This window comes from Lithobates pipiens, unplaced genomic scaffold, assembly GCF_037356315.1.
Source record: "Lithobates pipiens isolate NorthernLeopardFrog02 unplaced genomic scaffold, aLitPip1_a1.2 Scaffold_25, whole genome shotgun sequence".
Taxonomy (NCBI): Eukaryota; Metazoa; Chordata; class Amphibia; order Anura; family Ranidae; genus Lithobates; species Lithobates pipiens.
Window position 1 is genome coordinate 36566274 of NW_027507787.1, and position 21833 is coordinate 36588106.

The window sequence follows — 21833 nt, forward strand, 5'->3', positions numbered from 1 at the left end:
ACATGATGTGTGCCTTAGGCTGGCCACAATAAAAGGCCACTCTACAGTAAAATTTGCAGTTTTATCACACAGCACAATGCCATATATGTCACAAGTTTTGAGGGAGCGGGCAATTGACATGCTGACTGCAGTAATGTCCACCAGTGCTGTTGCCCTTGAATTGAATGTTCATGACAATCATCTCATGTTGCAGCATGATAATGCACGGCCTCATGTTGCAAGGATCTGCACACAATTCCTGGAAGCAGAAACATCCCAGTTCTTGCATGGCCAGCATACTCACCAGACATGTCACCCATTGAGCATGTTTCGGATGCTCTGGATCAGCGTATAGGACAGCATGTTCCAGCCTGTCAATATCCATTAACTTTGCACAGCCATTGAAGAGGAATGGACCAACATTCCACAGGCCACAATCAACAACCTGATCAACTCTATGCAAAGTAGATGTGCTGCACTGCCTAAGGCAAATGGTGATCACACCAGATAATGACTGGTTTTTGGGACCCCCCCTCCACCGTGGGGTTTCTTTACTAAAGGCAAATCCACTTTGCGATACAAATGCGCTTGGAAGTGCAGTCTTTGTAGATCTGAGGGGGACATGCAAGGAAAAGAAACAGCATTTTATCTTGCACATGATTGTATGATAGAAATACAATCATGTCAGCTTCCCCTCATTTCGATCTTCCCCTTAGCTCTACAGTGACTGCACTTCCAAGTGTACTTGCAGTGCAAAGTAGATATGTCTTAAGTAAATCAACCCCTGTGTCTAGTAATTTACGCTTTGCATGTTTCATGGAAGAACAGATGAAATTAAAAAATTATTTATCATGGTAAAATATTACTTACTTGTAGGGGCCAGTTAAGCTTAAATTGTATAGATCGAAAAATGCTTCTTCTCTTGTCAGAGATACAACAGTTCTTATATTTTCAACACATTCTGTTGAGATCTGCATGAGCAATAATGATATGATTAAATTTGTATCTTGAACACACAGAAACATAAGGCATACACCGCATAGTAAAATAAGATGCTCATGTTTCTGTGAGTTGCAGCCTTTGTCAAGCTCACAGCAGAGAGCAGATACATAAAACTAGAGATAAATCCTTACATAAACAACATACAAAAACCCTTCCTATGAATAAATGTATGATAAATAAGAAGACTAAAGTGATGCACATACTGTATGGAAAAATACATGGTATATTATGAATGAAAACTCAGCAAATCGAATGAGTTTGATATTCCTCTTCACATGTTGAGTCCTTAAAGTGAACATATCTTCACTTTATTCATGTAGCCAAGTAAATATTTTCAATGCAAATCATCTCAAATGACTGCTGTGTTAAGCCTCGTACACATGATCCGATTTTCCGCAAAGCTTCAGACTTTGGTCCGACGGACTTGTGAGCACACGCTTGGAAAATCCGACAAACAGACCGTTGCCCGCGGAACATTTTAAAGCCTGCTATCCAACATTTGTCCGTGGAAAATCCAACAATTGTCCGATGGAGCGTACAAAGGGTTGGATTTTCCGCCAACAGCCTGTCATCACACAATTCCCGTCGGAAAATCCGATTAGGTATATGAGGCTTAACAGACACAAAAAAAAAAAAAAAAAAAAAGAAGAGGATACAAATGCATGCATACAAAAATAATCCCAACAATAATAAAAATATCTCACTACTGGCACATGCACACCACAATTACTTTTTTTCCTCTGCTCTTAACCTTTAGGTTTATTAGTGTATTCACCATTGGTGTTACCCGTTACTTTATCTACACAATATTGTAATACTTTTCCTCTTGTGCCTTTTGTAATTTGTATTCATTTTCTGTTGATAGTTGGGTCAGGTGTGCAACTGCCATTGTTCATTTTTTTTATGTGTATTAATTGCAATACATTTGTATCATGCATTTATTCATGGGGGGGGGTATTTATTGGATGTGATACGTGTGGGTATATATCACTAGCTATATGTGTATGAAGCAACCTTGTAAAATATGTCAATTAAAAGTATTAACAAAACTTGCCCAGATGGAATGTTAGTTTTATTCTTTTTTTTGAAGACTGCCTAAATAACTTTCAATATTAGTCTATATTGTGATACTGTATAGCTATATATGTGTAATTACAGATAGTCATATATATATATATATATATATATATATATATATATATATATATATATATATATATATATATATATATAATATATATAATTTTTTTTTATATAAAAATATATATTTTTTATATTTAATAGATCGTTTTTTTTTCTTCTTTAAAAATACAGCTGAATATTCCCATGAAGGAGACAGTACAGTGAGTGCACTATTCAATCAATGCATGTACTTTTTGGAGAGTGCCAATTACTTATTGTTATGATTATGGATTGTCCAATACATTCTCTGACAAAAATGAAGCTGTAAATTGGATCAGCAGGTATAAATCATTCAGAAGTGGGAATATTCCACATAAGAAGAATGTTAAGTGCTGGTGTCAGCTTTAATTGGGTTCTGTTATAAAGGACATTGATGTACTATTAGAAGAAAACTTTACAGAGAGGATTATCCTTAAAATAGTTGTACTTGCTATACTGACTAAGACCATAAAAAGCTCTACTGTAATTCCTAGCCACCAGAATAGGGCCTTGCTGTGTATACTACCCACCAGAATATTCCTTTGCTGTGTAAACTGTTCAATATATTGGAGCTCTACTGTGTATACTATGCAACAGATTACAGCTCTACTGTACATGCTGTCCAACAAAGCATAGAAATGCAAAGCAACATAGAAAGCTTCATAAAAAAACAAGCCAGCTCTCACACAGCAAAGCTTCCAACAATGGGCACCCAACAGAAGCTCAAACCATAGAAAGGTGTGACAGACCAAAACCAGATGAGAGTCCAAGAGAATTTTAATTGTTGGTAAAAAAAAATAATAATAATTTTAGATTACTTTTTCCACCAGCAATTAATATTATCTTGGACTATTTCATCTGATTTAAAACTGGTTCTCCTTTGTTAATTTCCAAGGTTTGAGGTACTGTTGGATGCCCATCATGGGGAGCCTTTCCTCCCAGTGCCTCTTTGAGCATGTTGTTCTGGAGTCCCTACAACACTGTCCACCAGAATAGAGCTCTTCTATGTATATTATCCATAGAAATAAAGCTCTGCTATGTATACTGCTCACCAGACTAGAGCTCTACTGTGTATATTGTTCACCATAAGAAAGCTCTGCCATGTATACTATCCATCAGAATAGAGCTCTGCTGTATATGCTATCTAGGGATAAGCCCAACACCCCCCCCGGTTCGGTTTGCAACAGAACATGCAAAAAGTTTGTTCGAGCACGCAAACACCATTAAAGTCTATGGTACACGAACGTGGAAAATCAAAAGTGCTAATTTTAAAGGCTTATATGCAAGTTATTTCCATAAAAAGTGTTTGGGGACCTGGGTCCTACCCCAGGGGACATGTATCAATGCAAAAACAAACGTTTTAAAAACTGAAGTTTTTTCGGGTGCAGTGATTTTAATGCTTGAAGTGAAATAATAAAAATTAAATATTCCTTTAAATATCGTGCCTGGGGGTGTCTATAGTATGCTTGTAAAGTGGCGCAGTTTTCCCATGTTTAGAACAATACCACAGCAAAATGACATTTCTAAAAGGAAAAAAGTCATTTAAAACTGCTTGCAGCTGTAATGTATTGTCGAGTCCCGGCAAAATAGATGAAAATCATTGAGCAAAAAACGGCATGGGTCTCTCCCCCCCCCGAGCCCATTACTATACAGCCTTCCCTATATACTCTGCAAAAAATTGGGCCTTAGGTGTTGGTGGTACCAGAACCCTGTAAGGCCTCACAGTTACCCTTGGTGAGCACAGGCCCTGCTGTGAAATACTATATCAAAAATTGTAATTGCATGACCCTGTTAGACAGGGCAGAAAAATTGGGCCTTTGGTGGTGGTGGTGGTGCCACTACACTCTAAGCCCTCACAGCTACTCTTGGTGGGCGCAGGAACAGGCCCTGCTGTGAAATATTAGATTGAGAATTGTAATTATATGCCCCTGCTAAACAAGGGCAGAAAAGTTGGGCCTTTGGTGGTGGTGGCACAACACCACCAACACAACACCACCACAAAGTAGTAGCAACTGCACCACGGCTGCACTGTATTGTGTACACCACCAGTAGTGCAGTAGAACTAGTACACCACGGAATGCACTATCGATATAGGCTACACTGGACGCAGAGTATAATTATATATATATACAAATACACTGCCACTAACTGAATAACCTGCCTGCTTAATCGAAATCACGCTATCTCTCCATCCACGCCAACAACACTACACAGGGCCACTGAGTAGGCAGCCTTATATAGTGTGGGGCATGGACTTATTACCCCCGAGTCATGATTGGCCAAGGGCACCCTGCCTTTGGCCAATTATGGCTCTTAGCAGAGGGTGCTGGGATTGGCCAAAGCATGCAGGTCAGGTGCATGCTTTGGCCAATCATCATACAGCAATGCACTGTGATCTCTCAGTGCATTATGGGGCGTTCCACAGCTCTCAAATGTGCTGTGAATGCCCCATAATGTTTGTTCTTCGGCAAACACCCAATGTTCAACCCGAATATCGAGGTCATCCCTAAAGCTGGCTATACACCTATAGATTATCTGCAGATTTTCTATGGTTACATGGAAAAAGTAGGAGAATCCTCCATCCACACAGTTTAGCTAACATAATCTGTTGCACTTTTTCCATCTAACCATAGAAAATCTGCAGATAATCTATAGGTGTATGGCCATCTTAATACTATCCATTAGAATAAAGCTCTGCTATGTATAATGCTCACCAGACTAGAGCTCTACGATGTATACTATCCATCAGAATAGAGCTTTACTGTGTATACTGATCACCAGAATAGAGCCCTATGTATAGTGCTCACCATAATAGAGCCCCTATGTATACTGTTAACCATAATAAAGCTCTGCTATGTATACTGTCTACCAGAATAGAGATCTGCTATGTATACTATCCATCAGAATAAAGCTCTGCTATGTATTCTGTTCAACAGAACAGAACTCTACTATTTATACTCCTCACCATGATATTGGGCATCCCAGTGTTCTCTGCTGTATATATTAACTAAAAGTTAACTAAAAGGTTTGTTGAATACACAAATCACCACTGTCTGCTTTGTTGCATTTTCTAGTCCAGGATTGTGTTTATTCTTCAACAAATTCACTAAGGAGTTTGGTTTTTTGAGCATGGGTAAACATATTTCCCCAGCTATTTGTTTTCATTAGATTGAACAGAGCTGTCTATTTTGCGCTCTCTGTAGAAATAAAATGCAACTTCACCTGGGCTTAAATATTTTTATTATATTAAGTGTCATACAAAATCTCCTACGGTATTGTTCAGTCATGTGTTTCTGCACGTGTCATTGAGCCTTCTAAGAATAGCTGCCTTGGGAGAAACACTGTTCTAATAAAACTTACGCCCAATCATACCTTATAGCAGGGATATGCAATTAGCGGACCTCCAGCTGTTGCAGAACTACAACTCCCATGAGGCATAGCAAGACTCTGACAGCTACAAGCATTACACCCAGAGGCACAAGCATGATGGGACTTGTAGTTTTGCAACAGCTGGAGGTCCGCTAATTGCATATCCCTGCCTTATAGGCTCATACCCATGGGCACTTTCAGTGGGAGAAAATGGCAGCACATGATGCACTTACTGATGATGTATATCACCAGATTTGTGTAACGATGGTATAAAAATGATGTTTGTGGGGCCTAACTCAGGAAATAAAAAGTCATGTTGATAGAATATAAAAATGCTTTGGATATTTTGAAGGGTTAGCATTATGGTAATAAATATATGTTACACTTAGCATCTTTTTACAGCATTCAAGCCATTCTCAACACTTGGCAATCATTGAGTTTACATCCTGCTCTTCTAAGGCTAGCCATACATGACCCAAATTTTGGCTGATTCCTGATGAATTTGCTGAAATTCAAGCAGTGGGTAGTTCCATCGGTGCTTAAAAAAAAACACAGAAGAAAACAAAGGACCTAGGCTGAAAATTGTGGATAACTGGTGACTGCATCAAACCAGATGCAGGTCACTATTTGGGTATTTAGATCTATGTAGCTACGCTGGCCCTTTAAACCAAACGGTGTAATGTTTAACCACTTCAGCCCCGGCGGATTTGGCTGGCCAAAGACCAGAGCAATTTTTGCGATTCGGCACTGCATCGCTTTAACTGACAATTGCGTGGTCGTGTAACGTGGCTCCCAAAAAAAATTGACATCCTATTTTTCCCACAAATAAAGCTTTCTTTTGGTGGTATTTGATCAACTCTGTGGTTTTTATTTTTTGTGACAATTTTGAAAAAAAGCTTTTTTTACTTTTTGCTATAATAAATATCCCCCAAAATGATATAAAACATTTTTTTCCCTCAGTTTAGGCCGATATGTATTCTACATATTTTTGGTACAAAAAACAAAAAACAAAAACAAAATAAGCATTTATTGATTGCTTTACGCAAAAGTTATAGCACCTACAAAATAGGGGATAGATTTATGGCATTTTTATAATTTTCTTTACTAGTAATGGCAGCGATCAGCGATTTTTATCGTGACTGCGACATTATGTCCGACAGATCGGACAGTTTTGGAGCCATTTTGGGAGCATTCACATTTATACAGCGATCAGTGCGATTAAAATGCATTGATTACTGTGTAAATGTGACTGGCAGTGAAGGAGCTAACCAGGTGGGGGCACTGCAAGTGTGTCCTAGGAATGTGTTCTAACTGTAGAGGGGAGGGGGGTGAGCTATGTGTGACATGACACATGACACTGATCACAGCTCCCAATTACAGGGAGTTGTGATCAGTGTCCTGTCACTAGGGCAGAACGGGGAAATGCTTATTTACATTAGCATTTCCCCGTTCTTCCTCTCCATGAAACAATTGCAGGTATTCCCGTGGACATCGAATCCGTGAAACACACGGTCGGATTCACGGAGCTCGCGGCGTGCATGCGCCTGCTAGCCAAGCCCCGCAAGATCATGAAATGTCCAGCATGGCTACAACAAACAATAGTTTTTTTTACACATTTTTTTCACTCACCCAGTGGTGAATATTAACTGCAGCATAGCCCGCACTATAAAATATTTGAAAAGCATTTGGAATTTGTTTTGCGCCAGTGACACACACTATATCATGGGTATTCAGATAGCCAGAGAGATACTGTTCAATACAACCCCTAGCATCCTCAATACCAGCATGTTTCTTATGGTGTCTACAAAAAATGATTTGTTTTTGGGGTCTCTGTACTGTGCTGGCATTTATTTTATATATATTTAACAGAAGGTAAGGGGAAATCGCAAGGAGCGATCGGGAGCTTTCTGTTTGCTGCTAACTGCACATGCTATAGAAAACATTACATTTGCTCAACAACCATTATAGTGCAACAGTACAGTGTACTTTAAAGGATTTAAAAAGACAACAGTATACCAAAAAATGACATTGATTTTATTGCACCTATAACAAGGTTTACAAATGTTGGTATGTGTGCATTTGTTTTCCTAATGGAATGTATTATTTCCCTAGGGAGCATTTTGTGGCTCTCATAAATTGCTTTTTTAAGCTACCCAGGTGTTGGATTAATTCAATATCAACCCTAATTTATTTTCTTAGTGAAATATATTGAAAGGTGAATAAGGCATTACAAGTCATTTTCGATCACAGTTTTACAAATAAAGCTGACTTACTCTTCCAGCATCCTCTAAAGCTTTTTGATCCTTTGATGCATGGCCAGTCATTGCCTTCATCCTAATAAAATTTGATCCAATCAAGAATGGTATACAGGCCAAAATAAGCAGTGTCAGCTGCCAGCCATAAACAAATGCAATTATGATTGCCGTAAGTAGCGTGCACACCGCAATGGTAAGCAAACCCAACCGACTGCCCGTCATCTAGAGAAAGAAGAACAAAGTCAAATCATTTTTGTGAACTCAAGACCTGCTCTAGGTAAAGTCCCTACTGTAAAATCTGTAATTTATTGGTACAAAAAGAAAAAAAAAAAGAAAAGAAAATATAGTATATGTAAAATTTGTTTTTGTACTGACACAAAGACAAGGTCAGTTTTGCAAGTTAATTACTGTAGAACTGAGCATAAAGAAAGATGTTGATCTGTTACATAGTTAATATTTTCACAGATTTGCTTTATTAAACTATGGAAACCAGAAATGCACACAGAAGTGTAATAATAAAGGAACAATATAAGTCACAATATAACAATATAAGTCACCATAGGGGCTTTTTGTCATTAATTCTCTATATTTAAAGCATAAATTATGTATATATATTTATGTTTATGGTCGTGGCCCTAAGACTGAGACAGATGTGGATCACATTAATACGCGACAAGAATTACAACATAAATAGATCTGAAGTGTGGCTTTTGGTCGTCTGGTAGGTAAGCAAAGAAAAGGGGCCAAACCCACGATAAGTAATAGATAATTGTGGAGGAGAATGTTGTCAAAAGGGGAATGGGAGGGAGGGTATCGTGTACTGGAACCGACAGAGCAAGGGCAAGCGGCCAGCTTAAATACCCACCGGGCTCCTCCCATAAATTCAGGCCACCCTACTGGCCTTCTAATGTATGGTCGTGGCCCTAAGACCAAGACAGATGTGGATCACATAAACACATGACAAGACTTACAACATAGACCTGAGATGTGGATTTTGGTCGTCCGGTAGGTAAACCAAGAAAAGGAGCCAAAAATAAGCAGGTACGAAGTATATCTTTATTGGTTCTAAGCTCATTGAGCAAGCTTGTAAAAGGCTAGGGCCATCTCCACTTGAGGGTTTGGAACATATCTGGTGAAGCAGGCAGACTTCCATCCATCTAGCTTCTTGATCATATGGTCTAGTACTCTGTGCTGAGATGCTGCACCGATCTGGAAGGAATGTCTAGAATACCGCCTGGGGTCTAGGCCTAAGTTGAGCATTATGACCCTAACATGTTTGATAAACTGACTGCCAATCCGGGAGTTGACTGGAAAAGGCAGAAAGGGGCTGGAGACTGGCTGGCTGGGTAGGTGAGAGAGCAGATGGTCAAGGATCATTACTGTGAACCAGGCATTGAGGGTCCTGAAGAAGTTGATATCTACTCCAGGTCCAGTTTGTTGCATTAGGAGACCAAAGCGTTGTGCCGCCAAGGCAACTAGGCTCGAAGAGGAATGATGCATGTGACAAGAAGTGTTATGAACCAGTGAGTGAACCAACAAATTGTTAGGATATGTGGGTGAGCGGTAAGAATCGGTCATAAAAAAATGATATAAATAACGAATCGTAGGGTATGGTACGAACCACTACGAATCAGTTTGTGGGATGCGACTGATGCACAGCGTTGTGCTACCAAGGCGACTAGGCTCAAATCGGAGTGATGTGTGCCACGAAAGTGATAGTTGACATAACAAAGAATTGTTTGTAAGGTATGAATCGGTGCAGAACGTGTATGATGTGAACCGTTGTGCCACTGACTAGGATCGAATCGGACTGTGGTAGGTATGCAACATATCTGATACGAATCGGTAGTAGGGTAAATTAAATTGATTGAAAAGTATGATGTGAAAGCAATACGAATTGAATAGCGAGTGAGAACAACCGATGAATAGCATGTACGAGGAAGCTTCAAGACATGTGTAATCTAACAAACACAAGGTGAGCTGGGAAGAGCCGCCCCACGACGTGTAGTAACACGCACTGGAACCGGCAGAGCATGTGTGGGCGGCCAGCGCAAATACCCACTGGGCTCTGTTTTCAATTTGAAGGGGAACTTTGCTTTTATTTAAAGTTTCAAAGGGAATTTTTCCAATTTGAGTGAATATATGTAGAAGAGAAAGAACAACTTGACTTAAAGTGTTTGTTACCCCAAAATTTCATATGCCTGATATGTGCCTGCTGTTCCATGTACTTGTATGAAAATGTATTCTGTTATCTTTGCATTTGCTTTCTTTGTGTGAAATCCCTGGTGCTTGTGTCAGTCCCTCTGCTTCCCTATTAAAAACTGACCACACTAATTAGGAGAACACATTGGTCTCCAATGATCAGGTCGGTGTACTGTTGCTTCTCCTCTCCCCAGCTCTTATGCCGCTGAGAACAGAACAGAGGGAACCTTATCACTTATAAATATGTCTATACACAAAGGTTTTGTCTTTCATTTCTAATTTAAACTGAATAGTTTATTTTATAAGGTGATTGTTTACAATAATTTTAAACAATGTTATCAACATGTGCATGTATTATGCATTTTTCTATGCATATTTTGTATTTACCTGCACATCTGTACATGAGGATATTCCTTTTGATCCTCTGTGCTCCAGGGAGATGAGGCTAAATATTTCTGTTCCCCAAACTATTCATAAATCCATTTTTTAAAGTATCCAAAGCCAAAAAGTTTTGTTTACATTTAGATACAGTGGGAATGAGTTAAACCCCAATTGGGTTTATATGACTTCTTAAAGCAAATAATGGTCAGCCAGCATAAAGTGAAATGGCCATTCCTTGCCTTATGAAGTTTATCACAGCACCACCACTCATTCTGACATTGGATCTACATGTTCATTGGGGAATGTGTGCAGGGCAGATTGGTGCAAAATATATTTATTTATTTTTTTGCAAAGATTACAAAGTATACCAATGACACTGGGCCAAAAGAACATTTTATTTATATTTTATATCTTATTTAAATTATATATATCATTTTTTTTCAAACTCTCTCTGCATAAAACACCATACAGCACCGGAGGAGGTGGGGGGAAGAGTCACTCTTCCGAATCATTCAGTTTTGTGCATAAATTTCGGCTTGATCTGTTAAACTCTGTACTCAACAAGCCTTTTCAACAGATTAGTTAAGAATTCACAGGTAAACACAAAAAATGGGGCTAAAGTTCTACCTACAGGCTAAAAATGCAAATACAGAATGCTCCTATACAATATTTCAGAAAAAAGTGAAAAGTTTTTTTTTTATAAAGATTACGTTCACTTTCCTGAACCTAATAAGTAAAGGACATGTATACGAGATAACAGTGCATAGTCTGCATTACTAGCTAATTAAAATGTAGTAATAAACACCCACCAGTTAATATGGATAGAATACAGTACTTTGAAATAAAAGATTTATAATTTACACCTACCCCTTTCACTTGAGAAGCATCTGTTGCAAGTCTGGTTAGCAAAACTCCAACTGCATTAGCATGATCATCAAAGAACCCAATTTCCTATTAGAAAATACAAATTGTCCTTTAATGCCAACATGTCTACATTATTCAGCAGATATGTTATTATTCTGCTTACAAATGAAGCACTTAATTATCCTACAATAACCAGAAATGAATGATGTAATTGAGTGTGTAGAAATAAACCTCATTGATTTTTCCTTGTTGCCTGTGTCCCAACAAGTGAGGATTTCCCCCACTTTTCTGAGAAACCAAGGCAAGGGCCAGGTGAGCGGATGTCACAAATAGGAATAGGAACTTGATATAGGTCCTAACCTTTCGCCATGGTTTTTGTTTTCGTATGTATCCCTGTTGAAGAGATTTTGCATTCACCCAAAGAAATGCAGACATGATACTAAACATGGAAGACTATTAGCCAAGATCTTTCCATTAAAAGTTGGCTTAGCAAAGCAAATAATGTTATGGGGAACTATGAAAAAATATCTGGGTCAGCTGTGGGTAGGATGACCCAGTTTCCCATAAAATAGATAGTGATTATCTTCCAGGGGATTTTTCATCATTTTGTGTCTTGTTTCCTTTTCCCTATTCCCTATAGTGCATTTTTTCATCTCCCTTTGGGGGTAATGTGAAACTGGTTGTTGATGGGTTCCTGAAGTTTGGTGAGGAGTATTGATACATTGATACACTGGTTCTCTTGTCATCAGAAGGCGTGCTCTTGCTAGAAAAACCAACATTGTAAGTGTATATATGAATATAATTATTTATGCCTGTATGTATATTTTTAGATGTAAACACATACATGGTCATATACAATATTTGTTCTTCAATTTAAATAGTTTTTGCAGAAATGGTATTATTCCCTGAAGAAGATTTGCTTATATCAGCATAGTTTGAAATGCGTTGGGTATCCTCACCTACTTTATCTCATCGCAATTCACAGATGAAGGAACTGCAAGTAAATGGGGACTACCACTTCAGGTTTACACCAAATTTCTTCATGCGATGTGATATCATCATTGTTGTGATGTTTTGTATTTTCCATTTGGAATTTTATTCTAATCTATTTGTAATAAATATGTTTTATAAATAAAGTATCTTTTTTCAATCGCCCCATAATAATACTCTTTGAGGTTTATTCTTATATGTCATAGAGTCATTAACTCTAGCTATTGCCCTGCTTAGGTTAGTATCGTCCACAAATACAGAGATTGAGCTGTTTATCCCATCCTCCAGGCCATTTGTGAATTAACCACTAGAGATCCGCGCTATAGCCAAATGACGGCTACAGCGAGGACCTCCTTTGCCGGGACTACATCTATTGACGTCGTCCCGTGCACAAGAGGCCTGCGCGGCGCGCTCTGTGATCGGCGAGTCTATGAGACTCGCCTGATCACAGATCCGAGCAAGGGGTCGGTCCCGACCTCTTACCACATGATCAGCTGTCAGCCAATGACAGCTGATCATGTGATACAACGGAGCCGGTAATCGGCTATTATTCCTCCTTGCGCAGACAGCACGAGGAGAAAAAAAAAGAGCCGATCACCGGCGGCCGTGATCGGGACATTAGTCCCGATCACGGCCAGCCCTGCCAGTGCCCACCTGCCCCCTGCCAGTGCCACCTCATTAATAAATAAGTGCCCCCCGTCAGTGCCACCCAGCAGTGCCTACAGTGCCACCCAGCAGTGCCCACAGTGCCACCCATCAGTGCCCACAGTGCCACCCATCAGTGCCCACAATCTGCCTCAACAACGGTACTGCACCCTAGTGCCACATATCCGTGCCCATCAGTGTCATCTACCAGTGCCCATCAGTGCCCATCAGTGCCGCCCGTCAGTGCCCAGCAGTGCCACCTATCAGAGCCACCTATCAGTGCCACCCAGTGCCACCCATCAGTGCCCATCAGTCCCATCTATCAGTGGTACCTATCAGTGCCCCTTAGTGCCACCCATCCGTGCCATCCATTCGTGCCACCCATCCGTGCCATCTTATCTGTGCCCATCTTTGCCCATCAGTGCCGCCTTATCTGTGCCTATTAGTGCCGCCTTAACTATGCCCATCAGTGCCCACCAGTGCAGCCTATCAGTGCAGCCTATCAGTGCTGCCTCATCAGCGCACTTCAATGAAGGAGAAAAATGACCTGTTTGCAAAATTTTATAACAAACTATTAAACATGATTTTTTTTTTTTTTTGCATCTTTTTTTGTTTGTTTAGCAAAAAATAAAACTCCCAGCTGTAATTAAATACCACCAAAAGAAAGCTCTATTTGTGGGAAAAAAGTGATAAAAATGTCATTTGGGTATAGTGTTGTATGCCCGCGCAATTGTCATTCAAAGTGCATCAGCGCTGAAAGCTGAAAATTGGTCTGGGCAGGAGGGGGGTTTAAGTGCCCAGTAAGCAAGTGGCTAAATAAGATTGGTCCCAGGACAGAACCCTTGGTGACATAGGACCATTCCGAGTACTCCCCACTTATCACTACCCTCTGAACCTGCCCTTGTAGCCAGTTTTAAATCCAGGTACTCACCCTTTGGTCTATGCCGACAGACCTTAGCTTGTATAATAAATGTTTATGGGGAACTGTATCAAATGCCTTTGCAAAATCCAGATACACTACGTCTATGGGCCTTCCTTCACCTATATCGCACCTCATCTCCTCATAGAAAGTTAATAGATTTGTTTGGCAAGAATGATTTTTCATGAATCCATGCTGATTACTGCTAATGATACCATATCCATTACTAAAATCTTGTATATAGTCCATTATCATCCCTTCCAAGAGTTTGCATACTATTGATGTTAGGCTAACTGGTCTGTAGTTCCCAGGGATATATCTTGGTACTTTTTTAAAGATTGGTGCTACATTGGCTTTTCTCCAATTAGCTGGTACCATACCAGTCAGTAGACTGTTCGTAAAAATTAGAAACAGCGGTCTGGCAAATACTTGGCTGAGTTCCTTAAGGACCTTTGGGTGCAAGCCATCTGGTCCCGGTGACTTATTTATGTTAAGTTTTTCAAATCTGTTTCTAATTTCATCCTTTGTTAACCATGGGAGTGCTTCCTGTGAGGTGTCATGAGGATAAACATTGCAGTTTTGGTTACTGAAGCCGCCTCCCCCCCCCCCATTTTCCTTGTGAAGACTTAGGAGAAGAATGCATTCAAAACCTTTGCCATCTGACCATCCTTTGTAACCAGAATCACTTTATCATTCTTTATGGGGCCAATATGATCTGTCCCCCCTCTTTTACCATTTAAGTACTTTAAGTATCTTGGGATTTTTCTTACTCTCCTCCACTATATGCCTTTTGTGTTCTATCCTAGCCGCCTCGATTACACCCTTACATTTCTTATTGCATTCTTTGTACAGTTGGAATGCCGATGATGATGCCTTAGCCTTGTATTTTTTTAAGGCCTTCTCCTTTGCTTTTATATGAATTTTTACGTTGGCATTGAGCCACCCAGGGCTTTTATTAACTCTTTTAAATGTATTACCCTATGGGATGCACTGGCTAATACCCTTATTTAATATGCTCCTAAAGCACACCCATTTTTCCTTTGTGTTCTTTGTTCCTAGGATTTTATCCAATTTAGTATCTCTTAGCAAGGAGCACAGTTTCTGGAAGTTGGCACTTTTGAAATTCCCCTTATGTTTCCTATTTGTGTGATTTATTCCTAAACTAATTGACCTGTGTATTGTCAGTAATCAGTAGGTCTAGTAAAGGATTATTTCTTGTTGGTGCATTTACCTTTTGACCCATGAAATTGTCCTGTAAGACATTAAGGAAATGGCAAGCCTTAGCCCTTGTACACACGGTCGGAGATTCCGACAACCAAATCCGTCGGATATTGTCCGTCGGATTTTGTCCGACGGATTTTGTCCAAAACTGTTGCATACACACGGTCGGACAAAGTTGTCGGAAAATCCGACGTGATTTGGGATGCACTGGCTAATACCCTTATTTAATATGCTCCTAAAGCACACCCATTTTTCCTTTGTGTTCTTTGTTCCTAGGATTTTATCCAATTTAGTATCTCTTAGCAAGGAGCACAGTTTCTGGAAGTTGGCACTTTTGAAATTCCCCTTATGTTTCCTATTTGTGTGATTTATTCCTAAACGAATTGACCTGTGTATTGTCAGTAATCAGTAGGTCTAGTAAAGGATTATTTCTTGTTGGTGCATTTACCTTTTGACCCATGAAATTGTCCTGTAAGACATTAAGGAAATGGCAAGCCTTAGCCCTTGTACACACGGTCGGAGATTCCGACAACCAAATCCGTCGGATATTGTCCGTCGGATTTTGTCCGACGGATTTTGTCCAAAACTGTTGCATACACACGGTCGGACAAAGTTGTCGGAAAATCCGACGTGATGACGTTATCTCGTTACGACGGGACTACGTTCACGCTAGTAGCCAATAGCTTTGGTGTAGGAATTTGATCTGAGCATGCGTGGCACTTTGTCCGATCGGAATTCTCTACACATGATCGGAGTATGTCCGATGTAGACCACACACAGTCGGAATATCCGACAAAATGGTCCGATTGGACACATTCCGAATCTCCGACTGTGTGTACAAAGGCTTAGACTGGGTTGAGGGAACAGCGCATTCATCTATGTCTAGATAATTGAAATTCCCCATTATAATGCAACTTCCATCTTTGCCTCCATTCCAAACTGTGATAGGAGATCCGTCTACCCCTCCTCCCTAATTATAGTCTGAATAGTAGACTGCTAAGGGGCTATATTAAGTCAAATTCAGGTACTTGCACTGCTTGCATTTTAAAAATATATAATTATGAATATATTCATGATTACAGCTAAATTAATTTGTGTCTTTTATGTCGGCCTGGAGTTCACTTTAAAAACGCTCACACCACATATAGATTGCCTTTATTTTCCATTGAAGTGATTCCATATTCTCCTGCAGGAAAATTAATAGATTTTTATTTTATTTTTTTACTGAACAAAACAAGTACTCACCTGTCGGAGTAGTGCCTTAAAAGATAATGACCTTAATCTCAGGGTTAAATTTTCTCCAGATATTCCAAAAGAGAAACCCTGAAAGAAAAACGAACATTATTCTTGTGTACCGTAGTCTTTTTCTATGTAAAGCGTGTATAGTGGAGAGTAGATATAAAAATTTTAAAAAATATACATACCATGATGACATAAACGATTAGACTGATCACGCCCAGCACAAGGAACATTAGAGACAGTAAAATTGTTCTTTGACTTCTTTCATCTGGATCAGTAATACTGAATGACTGTAATCAGAATAAAAATCAGATCAGCTTGTAGTGGAAAAAAAAACTAATAAAAACTTTGAGAGTGGTAACTTTTGGGACAATTATGGTAAAAAAAAAAAAAGTAAAAAAAAGTCTTACCCCAATAACTTTACCAAAAATGATAGCAAAGGTTGGATATATACCACCAGAAATAGCTGCTGCGATAACTCCCATGGCAATATAACAATATTCAGGTTTGTTCAGTGCAAGTATTTTGCCTAGAGAGAAACTGGGAAGATCTTCAACAACCTGTAATAAAGATTTGGTGAAATAAAGCTCAGTTTTTTTTTTTTTTTTTTTTTTTACATTGTAGCAATAGTCTATTTCTATTACCAAAAGCGACCCAACAATTTATTATAGCACTATACCTAGCAAAGACTGAAGGCCAGAGAACTGCAGCTGGAATGCTGAGACTCTGAATCAAGTATTCAACAGATTCTCAAGCTTCTTCTGAGAAATACAAACTATTCTTTTTCTGGTTTCCAAAACAATAATAAAAAAAAAAAATGACACTGGCTTTCTCATTTAACAGACAGCATGCTATACACAGTGTTGATACATACTGTAAATATGAAAAAAAAGAAAAAAAAATTGCATAAATGTAATCACAAATAAGGAGATCTTGACAAAATGTTGCCATTTTAATAAAATGCATCAAAGGTGTGTTTAGTTTGTTTGCAAATATGAAGCTAATGAAGAAGGTGAGGCCATGCCTTTGAAATGTGTTCTGATTGGCCAGATCGTGTGTGGGCGGCTCCCCAGTTTGACAGTAGACATAGTTAGTTCCACTTTTCATGTGTGCTAACTGGATTTTGTTTTGGCTGCTGTATGTGTGTTTTATGTAATTTTTATGTTGTGTTCAAGAAATTGCTGTATATTTGGTTTTGCTAGCACTACAATATCAGCATATGGTGTTCAAACACCCGTAAAGCTACTTCTCTGGTTGTGCAGCCACCCCCTTACTGAAGTCACATACAATGTAAAACCAGTGGCAACCGCTGGTCCTGCATTGAACATAGTGACATTGAAGGGCCCATCCATATTACAGGGTGGACATGGGATCAAGAAAGAGGGTCAGCTACTGCGTTACTCTTCATTAGGCCTCCTAGATTAAATTAGAATTATATTTGGCAAAATTTTGATGGGCTTTTCAAAATTCAGTTACGGAGGGAAGTATCTTATTTTCAGATCATGTGTGGATTTCCACTACATGTTAAGGTTTGAAAAGTTTGGAAATCCCCATGAGTAATGAAGAACTATTTCCATTTCTAAAAAGGACATTTTCTCTGTCCATGCATTGACCAAGATAAAAACACACCCAAGTCATGGAAGAGGAAGAGGAAGAGGAAGAAGAGGAAGAGGAAAAAGAGGAAGAGGAAGAAGAGGAAGAAGAGGAAAAAGAGGAAGAAGAGGAAGAAGAGGAAGAAGAGGAAGAAGAGGAAGAAGAGGAAGAGGAAGAACACACACAAAGTGATGGGGATAGGCAGAATGCTTATTTCATGTTATTACTGGTAAAGCATCTGCTCATCTACGGTCACTCAAAATGGTAATTAAATAGTATAATTTTACCTCCTCTCGTTTCGGTACATTTTTTTTTGACTTGGATTTGCTTTTTGTAGACCTTCTACTTTTTCTCCTGCTGGAATGTCTATGTAAGTTATCGCTGCCTAAGATCTGGGGATTGCCATGTTTTGGAGAATCAGGAGCAACAATGGCGTCATCCTCATTGATATCCTCATATTCAAAGATTTGTTCTTCATCTTCCTCATCTTCTTCCTCTGTTTCACTATTAACCTCATCTTCTTTTATTTTGTCATAACTCTGCGGTTTGAAACAAATCAATTAATTGTGCTTGTGCATAACAAAAGTTTCAAATGTAATCTCACAATATGTAAATGCTGCATTTGGGTCCAATGTATTGTAATATATATATATATATATATATATATATATATATATATATATATATATATATATATATATATATATATATATATATGAAAACATTTAAACTACTACATATTTAAAATTAAAATGTAAAGTGTGTATAAAATATGAAACCTGAACTACCAGTATCAACTCCAGGAATTAGAGAAAAATCTCCCTTTGCAGTGCTTGTTGTGTCTAAAGCCTTGTACATGCGATCAGATTTTCGTCCGGGAATTGTGTAATGACAGACTGTTTGCATAAAATCTGACCATTAGTATGCGCCATCAAACAATTGTTGTGCAACTTTAGTAGGCAAATACATTTTTGACAGTTAATGGTCTGTTGTCAGATTTTCATATCATTTGTACACAAGTCCGTCACACAAAATCCCAAAGTACAAACACGCATGCTCAGAATCAATGCTCAACAAACACAGTATTAGTAGAAGGGGCCCAAAGGGTGGCGCTCAAGAGCTGAAATTACACGTAGTACGTCACTACATTAATGTTTGTTGGCCGACAATTGTGTATCATTTGTATGCAAGACAAGTTCCCGGGCACATGCCCTTTGGACAAATGTCTGACGCTTTGCAGAAAATTGAATCATGTGTACGAGGCATAAGGTGCACAGAAACAAGCATTCTTCTGGCTCTGGTGCTGCCTTCTTCCTGAAGCTCCAGTCTGAGAGTGGTCCTACAGCTGCTATTAACCCTGCATTGTATGTGGTGGGCAACCCTATAACCACTGCAAGGGTAGATTGTTTCCAACTCCTGGAGTTGGGCTTTAAGTTATTTTTATATATAATGAAGTATAAGGTCTTTTAATGGAAGATATTTTTTTTTTTTATTAAAGTCAGCTGTATTCCTTGTGTATCACTCTGGTGGATTATGCAGTTTACCTATATTTTTCCTTTGTTTAAAGGAATTTTTGATATGTTTTATCAGTTAGGAAATAGCAGGGAATATAGAAATGGGTAATACAGTCATAAAAGCCTTCAATACCATATATTTAAAACTCTGGTACAGTGCTGAAACAATCTATATATCAACTGTGCTAATGCACTAGAATACAAAATAGTTTGCAAAAAAATAATGTGATATAATAATCTGAAATCATAAATCTGAAAAATAACAAAAAAGAAAAACATCTGTATCTTTCAATATGTTCCACCAATTGTGCTGTATGTAATCGCTAACCTCATAGGTGTGCACAGCCTATTGCATTAGGGTGTACACCCCAAAGCTCAAACATATTTGTGCGTGGGCATGTGTATATATATACCGACGGTGTCAGCAGAGCAATGGACAGTGTTAATAGGGCAGTTGAAGGTGTCAGTAGATTTTATTATTTATTTATTTTTACAATTTTTTTTAGGAGCCCCATTAGGGGGCTTTGGTGAAATATCAGGGGTCTAATCAAGTGAAATATAGGCCACACAGGGTGATTAGGGTGTGCACAGGCCCATCTGGCACAACCTGTGCGCATGCCTATGGATAGCCTCCATCAGTTGTGTTCTCACCTGGTTTCAATGACCTTCCAACGTAATGTAGGGTCAATACGCACTTTTTAACCTTTTGGATCAGGCCACTTGGTGTCACCACTCCTGATGTTATCTGGGATGCCACAGTCTTAAAATAACACTTCCCAGGACACCTTCCTCCAGCTTATGAGCATACTTACTCTTTAATATTCACGTTCGAACCTCCTCCTTCCACTCCGCAATATACAGGTCAAGGAAAAACTACATAGTGCTTTACCCTTAAAAACAAACACTTTGTTCCTCTTTCCCCAGAGCACCAACCGGTGGAGGGTATTGACTGCATACGGCATGATTGGTGGAACATATTAAAAAGATACAGACATTTTTCTTCTTTTTTTTGGAGGGGGTTTAGATTATCAAAAAATGGTTTTCTGATTTGTAGCTATACTTTTTTGCACTTTATACATTGTTCTTTATGTCAGGAAATAAAGGTCATTATGTATTAAACTTAAAATTACCTGCATCATTACAAGAGAATAGTAGACTCCTTGCTTATTCATGAGATCCTCATGTGATCCTTGTTCCACCACGGTACCATTGTGAAAGCCAGCGATGACATCAGCTGTACGGATGGTAGACAGACGGTGTGCTATCACAATTGTGGTACGGCCTGCTCTAGCCTGGAAGAAAACAATCGTTATCATTCAGTTGTTTTCAACAAAATGTTGGTAAACAGGAACATAACTGATTTATAAATAGTTCAAACAACATAAATAAAGAATTCTATTACCTTGTCTAGAGCGTTCTGTACAATTCTTTCACTTTGTGTGTCCAGAGCTGAGGTAGCTTCATCAAGCAGCAGAATTCTGGGGTTGCGTGCAAGAGCTCGGGCAATAGCTATTCTCTGCTTCTGTCCTCCACTCAGCTGAGCTCCCCTCTCACCCACCATGGTGTCTAAACCCTAAAATACATTTTCATAAAATCAGCACATGGTTCTTATATTTAATGGCATACTGTATATTAGGGCAGGGGTAGGCAATACCATAATGGATCCGCATTTATAAGCCATTCCTGTGGCTGTCATTCATCATTTAGTTCATCAAAAACTGTAGAGCCCAGGTTGCCTAGCTCTGATGTTATAGATATAAGCTCTCTGCAACCAGCAACTTCTTAGCTTAACTTCAGTTTACTATAGAGATTGAAAAGACTGCTGGGTAGATGGGCAGATGTCTTTCCAAGAACAACAATTGGCCAGACATCTGCAGTTCTTTGCGGCATCAAGAGTGATCACACTTTCCCATTAGACTTACATGATGGAGTGGAGCAGCACCCAAGTGGCTAACACTTTCCATCCTAATTAGCCAATGAGGTTTTCCGATAATATTCAAGATCTTCATGTGTGATAATCAGGATTTCCAAAGGCAAAATCATAGGCATGGCTTCCAGTGGTTTCTATTAACCAATTTGATCTTCATCTAGCCTTGTGTAAGTTAACAGATTTGGGCAGGATTGGACTGTTTATGGTTTCTACATAGTCACAGGTTATTGAAACAATAATCAAGATAAAATCTCAATTTGCTTTAAAAGGTGGCAGTTTGCCCATGTCTAAAGAATACAGTTCATCACCAACAATTAATTAGTAGGGTAAACGTTTTTAAAATATAAAAAATAAATACAATTTTTATTCCTCCATTTTTGGGTCACATTTTAGCATGTTCTGGGGTGGGGGCTGGGCTGAAGTCTTAGCAGGCCACGTGTCCTGGTGACATGGCATCCACTTTTAGTCCTTCCCTTCAAGGTCATGCAGAGTGGAGCTGCAAGTCAAGCATCTGATCTGTTCCACAGGCTGTCCCACAACCTGTTCTTTAGGTTGTAGATAGAGGAAGG

At 39.0% G+C, this 21833-nt stretch overlaps 1 protein-coding gene across 3 annotated transcripts in view; it reads right to left on the reverse strand.

Moving 5' to 3' along the window:
- Window positions 1-21833, reverse strand: part of LOC143930194 (ATP-dependent translocase ABCB1-like) — a 103957-nt gene that overhangs the window by 17087 nt on the left and 65037 nt on the right. For all 3 annotated transcript variants that reach the window (XM_077454246.1, XM_077454247.1, XM_077454248.1), the window contains 9 exons: window positions 20737-20907; window positions 20465-20626; window positions 18108-18359; window positions 16638-16787; window positions 16413-16517; window positions 16234-16311; window positions 11217-11300; window positions 7785-7988; window positions 850-950 (listed from right to left, as the gene is read on the reverse strand). In XM_077454246.1, coding sequence (XP_077310372.1) covers window positions 850-950; window positions 7785-7988; window positions 11217-11300; window positions 16234-16311; window positions 16413-16517; window positions 16638-16787; window positions 18108-18359; window positions 20465-20626; window positions 20737-20907 — 1307 coding nt within the window. The remainder of the gene's footprint in view (window positions 1-849; window positions 951-7784; window positions 7989-11216; window positions 11301-16233; window positions 16312-16412; window positions 16518-16637; window positions 16788-18107; window positions 18360-20464; window positions 20627-20736; window positions 20908-21833) is intronic.